General features: G+C 36.0%; 1 protein-coding gene across 3 annotated transcripts; it reads right to left on the bottom strand.

Annotated features, from left to right (window-relative positions):
- Window positions 1-952: 952 nt before the first annotated feature.
- lsm6 (LSM6 homolog, U6 small nuclear RNA and mRNA degradation associated) lies at window positions 953-4,145 on the bottom strand. Of its 3 annotated transcripts, none has more exons than XM_059342208.1 (4): window positions 4,041-4,145; window positions 3,503-3,608; window positions 3,307-3,420; window positions 953-1,137 (listed from the first exon to the last, which is right to left on the bottom strand). In XM_059342208.1, exons 2-4 carry the CDS (start codon window positions 3,594-3,596, stop codon window positions 1,103-1,105), a joined length of 243 nt encoding a protein of 80 aa, XP_059198191.1. In that variant the 5' UTR covers window positions 3,597-3,608; window positions 4,041-4,145; the 3' UTR covers window positions 953-1,102. The 3 variants fall into 3 exon arrangements, with proteins under 3 accessions (XP_059198191.1, XP_059198209.1, XP_059198201.1); XM_059342226.1 differs by lacking the exon at window positions 4,041-4,145 and adding an exon at window positions 3,906-4,016; XM_059342218.1 differs by lacking the exon at window positions 4,041-4,145 and adding an exon at window positions 3,826-3,952.
- Window positions 4,146-6,225: the final 2,080 nt, after the last annotated feature.

Here is a 6,225-nt window from a genome sequence, read left to right as displayed (position 1 = left end):
GCACTAAAACATGGAGGTCTGCTGCAGAGGGCAGTGGGAGTTGAGCTGACAGATCTGTTTACATGTTAATGCAGCCTGACATAGCCTGCAGGTGGCACCATTTATGGATTAGTCCTGCAGACACATTTCTTTTGTGTGCTATTCAGTAATGGATATTCAAATGGCCAGTAAGTGAAGAATTTTCTTTCACATGTACATATTGAATTGTTCCATAATACTGCATTAAAACAAGCAACAAGTTACTTTTGTATGTGCCGGTGCTCCATCATGCTGTCATATGCTGCATCATTTACTGTTTAGATGCAGGTACATTACTGGACTGAGTCATCAAACAGAGCTGGAGGAATACTTCCAGTAACATTAGTCATGTTCAATCTGAAAACAAACAAGCTAAAGATAAAAAGCTATTTAAAAGATTGAGTTTTTTGTATGAATTCAGTTTCTTTTTTATTTACGAAAACATTACAACTCAACTGTTTTATTTTTAATTACACAAACAGCTGTTCATCAAATTGCTTGCAATATAAAGTAAATGCAGGATGATTAGTGCATTTGTACACAGGCCATTCAGTAATGGGTTTCTGCAGGCAAGCTGTATCAAGATCAATTACAAAATTAACACATTAGTACTGACAAATTACAAAATGATGTTCTAATCCGTTTGAAGCCTTATGGTAAAACAGTGGTAGATTTGCTTGCTCCAGGGATAAACTTTTAATGAATGATTTAGCCAAAAAAATCACCCATCTTTATTCCACTGGCAGTGGAGAAGCCTGATATATTCAAGAATTAAATCCTGAGATATTACAATATGAAACAAAAACAACTCCGCCTAGGAATGACAATATTTTTCAAATCAAGGCCTGTTGAAACATTATCAGTCTAACCCTACATTTCCATTTTTTTAAACAGAAAAAAGGAAATCTGTAAATAATATTCACAAAATCAGACATAAAACAAAACTCAGGCTTTATTAAGTTATTCCACTTGCAAAAACAAACATTCTATAGGAATTCAGGCTTTACAGAACCAAAAACAGGACAGTTGTCCACTGACACGTTAAACACTTTAAAATAAAAATGAAAAATCAGGAGGGTCTTCACTACACTTTCCTCTTCTGGGTGCTGATGTACAGGACTGTGGAGAAAGAGGGGAGAAAGAAAACATTAAAGACTGTAGTTCTGCTGAGAAACACCAAGGAATCTCTGAGACATTTATTGACAATATTATTTTCTTTTCATTTGATCATGCATCAAATTAACATTTCTCAGCTTTCCAGAGATAAAGGCTCCTCTATGAGACCAATTATTACCCAAAAAAATACAGTAGACCCCTGCTGCATTTATATGGAATTGAGTGTTGACTTGTAAACAAAAGTTATACAACTTTACAGGTGACTAATGTTCAATGTTGTTTACAGTCACCCTTCACTCCCCCTAATAGACCACAAAACATTTCTGCAGGAAAAATCGACCCACTGCTGCAGATCTCATTGTCAAAAAACAGACATATTTCTCGTCCTCAAGATCCATTTCAGAATTGTTTTGCACTGATATAAAAGGTACAAAGTATACAGAGAAGCAGTCAGGTAAACCAATTGTTACTTTCTCTCAAATCCACTTTTATCAACCTGCTCTGTTTTGACTAAAATAGCCCCATCTTTAGCTGTTGGCCCTTTTATCACACTGAGAACTCCACTGCCCAGCATGAGTCATATTCAAGAGGGAATCACACAGTAAATACAGTACATGGCTGGTGTAAAGAAAAAATCTAGACAGGGGGATGAAGATATGGACTAACGAATAAAAACTGAAAATAGAAATAAATACTTCAAGCAAAGGCTCTGTTGTGCTGAATACAGATTGTATAAAAAAGATGAACTACAACCTTTTATTCAAGTTTCTTTTCCTTTATTTAAAAAGGGGGGAAAGCAGGAGAGTTCCTAACATTGAGTGCTTTAAGCTTTTCACATTATCAATATTCCATGGTAAAGCCTGATTCATAGATTTAAAGGGACAGTTAACACAAACATTTTAAATCTAAAAACAGGATATCATACATTTATTACAACAGAATAAAATGTTGATGTATTTCTAGTGGTTGATCTATCTATGAGGTCTTTAGGTGTCACAGGATTGTTTTGTTGAGCGCTTTGTTGTCAAATAAAATGGTTTTGTTAACTGGCTCCATAGAAACAGCAATTAAGTCCTGCTCACATACGGAGAGGGAAACCATTCATCCCTCTTCACTGACTTTGCATTGTTGTGAAGGTGACACCTTGTCACTTCAGTCTGTAGAGTTTGAATTTCCACATTGTGAGACTAAAAAGAGAATCTTAATCAAACATCAGAAAAAAGGCCTTAAAGCTGCTGTGTGGTAGGATGCACTATCAACAGCATAAACAACGCAGAACAAAGATAATATAACCTGCCGAACTAAAAAACTTAGCCTTTAAAAAGGACAAGTCCTGACACTCAGTAACAAGTGCAATGAGCTTTTTTATTTTTATTTGGCCAGATAAAACAAAGAGGTTGAGGCTAACTGAGCTTTGCAGGGCCTGGTTTTGATCTTTGTAAGCTTAGAAGATGATCTCACCTGGTTATTAAATCAAATAGATGTAAATTTCAAAGTATTTCACATCTAGCCAGCAAGGCAAGGAAAAGGGACACTGAGACATGCCGATAATATTTAGTTTGTCAATATATTTTTCCCTCTCTAGTAGACATAGGTGCTATAATAATCCCGTGACATCCTAAAATCTACTGGCATTATGATCTTTTCAGCACTTCGCTACAGCAAACTATTGAGGCACCAATTGTTTTCCCCTCTACAGGGTATGGTTCTCAGAAAATAATATGTTGCACACTGTCCCTCTTAAAGCTCTAACACACACACTTTCTTGGACATCTATGCCCTCATAGCCCTTAAACCTAACTGATATACGTACACCACTGCCAGTAGAACACCCATTTTTAAAGGGTACTTTAGTGGGAAAAAAAATAAATCTCTAAAGGATAAATATGTTTCAGTTTCCCACAGGGGGACTCAAATAGGACTGTTAAAGTTATTGTTAATAGTTTAAAAAAAACTGTTCCTTTTTCAACTATAAAGTAAAACTGTTGTCGTAAAAAAAAGGCCAACACCTGTCTACAAACTTCTTGTATATCAGACTATCCTGCTATAACCTGATACCCTCATTTTGGCTTGTATGAGACAAAATATTGTGTACACGTAGGATGATGGAAACAACTATGCACTGCTTCAAGTGCTTAAGTGCCAAAATGTCTCTTATTTGGAGAATCTTACCATTGTTTCCTCTTAGAAAAGCATCTCCGTACTTGTTCTTGAGCTGCCCGTTGACATACTCCTCAGTCTGCTCTATGGCGATGTTCATGTAACCATCCAGGCAGGCCAGGACACCTGCAGAAACATGTGCTGCAGTGTTTTGACTTAAGATAACTTTTAAATTGTCGTTGTTGTGGATAGATGTCAGGTGCTTTACCTCTGTAATCGACGCCAGAGTTCAGTTTGACCACCACAGGTCTCCCGATGATCTGCTTCAGAAAGTCACTCGGGGTTTGTTTTCTCAGACTCATTTTGACTTTAATCTGGAAGGAGTGAAGATGAAAAGTACATGTTACGGTCAGTTTATTTCACAACTAGCTACATTAGCACCATGCTTGCTAACTCATGCTCGATGGCGTTCAACCAAACAGTAAGGTTTGCTTTACAACGTGTTTAAAGTGTGGCAGCTACTAGTAATGTTTCTGATTTGGCCAAACAATAATAAAATAGCATATAGCTTAGCAATAATTAGCTAAATACCGTGTGGACAAGGGTTAGCTGCTAGCTAATGAGTGCAGCTAACACACTAACTGCCAACTCTTTAATGAATATGCTCGCACTTAATGGCGGGGATAGGTCCTTATCCTTTTAAGCACATTTTATATGTGTATTAGAATCAAAGCGGACTGCACATGAAGAAGTTTTCTTTTTATATTTGTTATCAGAAGCTTCATGTTTGGTAGCATTTCACTTACCCGACAAACGTACTGCAAATAGTTGCATTTGGCATGGAACGCGAATTGACCAATCAGAGCCGGGCACTGTACGGCGAATGAGGGAGGACAAAAATGTGAAGATCGCACTAATACAGAGAGACAGTACAGTAGTCAGACACTGTATGAGTGCTCTGGTTTGAGAGTTTGACAAAATAACTGAAATAATCAAAGAAGTTCTGCCAATTAACTAATTAGTTAATAGGCTGATTATTTCAGGTATACTTGTATGCCTTTATATTGTTAGGTAGTTTAATTTTAGTTTATTAATCATATTTACATAAACCATTCTTCTCTGTCAGATAGACAGAGAGAGTAAAAAGTACATTATTTCCAATCTTAAATGCAGTGCAGTAGAAATAGAAAGTGGCATGAAAATAGAAGACTCACATAAGCTACAAGTACCTCATTAACACAAGGAAAATACTACAGTAAATGCACTTATATACATTCCGCCACTGCCTAAATGTGAGTAAATTAGGAGGTTATTCAGTATTCTGAAATACTGCATAAATAGTGTAAATTGTCTAATCTTGAGGTTGTGCATGTAACAGCAATATAATCCCAGCTCCATGTGGACATCTTTAGTAAACTCCACCATCCGTCGTTCCTTTTTGGTATTTCATAATTTGGCAGTGTGTGTTTCTGGTTTCATGTTTTCTATTGATATAAACAGCCATCTCATGAGATCAGTAAGATATTTTTAGTTGCAAGTTGTCTGAAATCATGTTAGAAGCACGTGAGTATCTGGTTATAAATGTGTGGTGATTTCAGCATTAGAGAATTAGTCTGGTGATGCCAGGCTGCATTTCAGCTTTACCAACAACCAACTTCAAATAAAAGTCTATTTAAAAAGAATTTGAAAATTGTCAAAATATACTGTGGTGATGTGTGTGAATAACCTCACATAACCTCACAGCCATACATGCATATCAAAAAATCTGAAAGAAAGAGAGAAAGATTTGTCCTGTGTTCCTGCTTTTTTTTTTTTTTTTACAGCATAGCCTCCATGGACCTGTGCAAACTTTCAGTGTTCAGCTGCTGCTGGACTGTGGACGTGTAGCTGGTCACCAGATGTACAGTACCTTAGGCCTGAGCTGCCATCAAGGAGAGCGATGTCTGGATCGTCGTGCAGACTGTAAGTACAGTAGAGCAGCAACAATAAATCAATGAAAAGATCAGTCAAGTTGCAGAAAATAATACGGTGGCTACATTTAAGCATCTCAAATGTGAGGATTTTAAGCCTTTCTTTGTCATGTATTATAGTAAATTAGATATTTTAAGGTTTTAAACAGTTGGTTGAATATTCAAAAGCAATACATCGTCTTGGATTGGGGGAATTATAACAAGATTTTACTTTTTTAGGTCAAACAATTAAACCAAACTACAGACTGAAATGCAGTATCCTTGTTCTTCTTAGTTAGAGAAAAGGAACAAAAAGACATTGATGATATCTGTATAAATTATAATAAAGCAATTGAAGGCAAGGCAAGCTTATTTATAGAGCATTTAGGCACAAGGGAATTTAATGTGCTTTACAGGGGCATAGAAATATATTGACAACATAAGACGTTAAGAAAATCTTAAAAATGCATTTAAAAGACAATAAAAACAGAAAGCATGAACAGGCAAATAAATAGCGATAGGTTATTAAAAAACATTTTTAAAGCAATGAAAATGCCTCAATATTTGTCTTTTTGGCCAATTTGTCTTGGTATGAACTGAACATTTTGTTTAATTTTCATAACTTTAACTGACAGAGGCCTATATTTCATTAAATTGTTACTTGCTTAATGTTATTCTGTTAACATAAAACATTAAGGTTTTGTTTTTTTAGTGACCTAGTGACCTTATTGGACTTATAGTCTTATCAGCTTTGAAATGTATGTAGTATAATTTTTCTAATGCATTATAGCTTGTTATTGTTATTATTTTATGTGAGTATAATTTAAAAATAAGCGATCTAGAGGGTTTCCGATCTTTTCATTATTTTATTCTGCTGTGGTCAGGCAGTGTTGTGAAGGATAAGAGAAAGTCTACCATCTGATAAAACTCCGGTTGCTGGGTGCATGACCCAAACACTGCACAGCTTGGGAGGTACATGAAAAATGGTGCAGGGGCGAAATAGGGATGAAATGGTGAGGTGAAAGATAGAAGAGGATAGAGG

The sequence above is a fragment of the Centropristis striata genome, chromosome 1 (genome assembly GCF_030273125.1).
Source record: "Centropristis striata isolate RG_2023a ecotype Rhode Island chromosome 1, C.striata_1.0, whole genome shotgun sequence".
Lineage (NCBI taxonomy): Eukaryota > Metazoa > Chordata > Actinopteri > Perciformes > Serranidae > Centropristis > Centropristis striata.
The sequence above is the reverse complement of the archived record's forward strand: the minus strand, read 5'-3'. Positions and strand labels throughout refer to the sequence as shown.

Coding starts and splice junctions, on each gene's coding strand:
- lsm6 (XM_059342208.1), bottom strand. CDS start 3,596: ATGAGTCTGAGAAAACAAACCCCGAGTGACTTTCTGAAGCAGATCATC. Junction 3,421..3,502: donor CTCTGGCGTCGATTACAGAG/GTAAAGCACCTG, acceptor ATGTTTCTGCAG/GTGTCCTGGCCTGCCTGGAT. Junction 1,138..3,306: donor TTTTCTAAGAGGAAACAATG/GTAAGATTCTCC, acceptor CTTTCTCCACAG/TCCTGTACATCAGCACCCAG.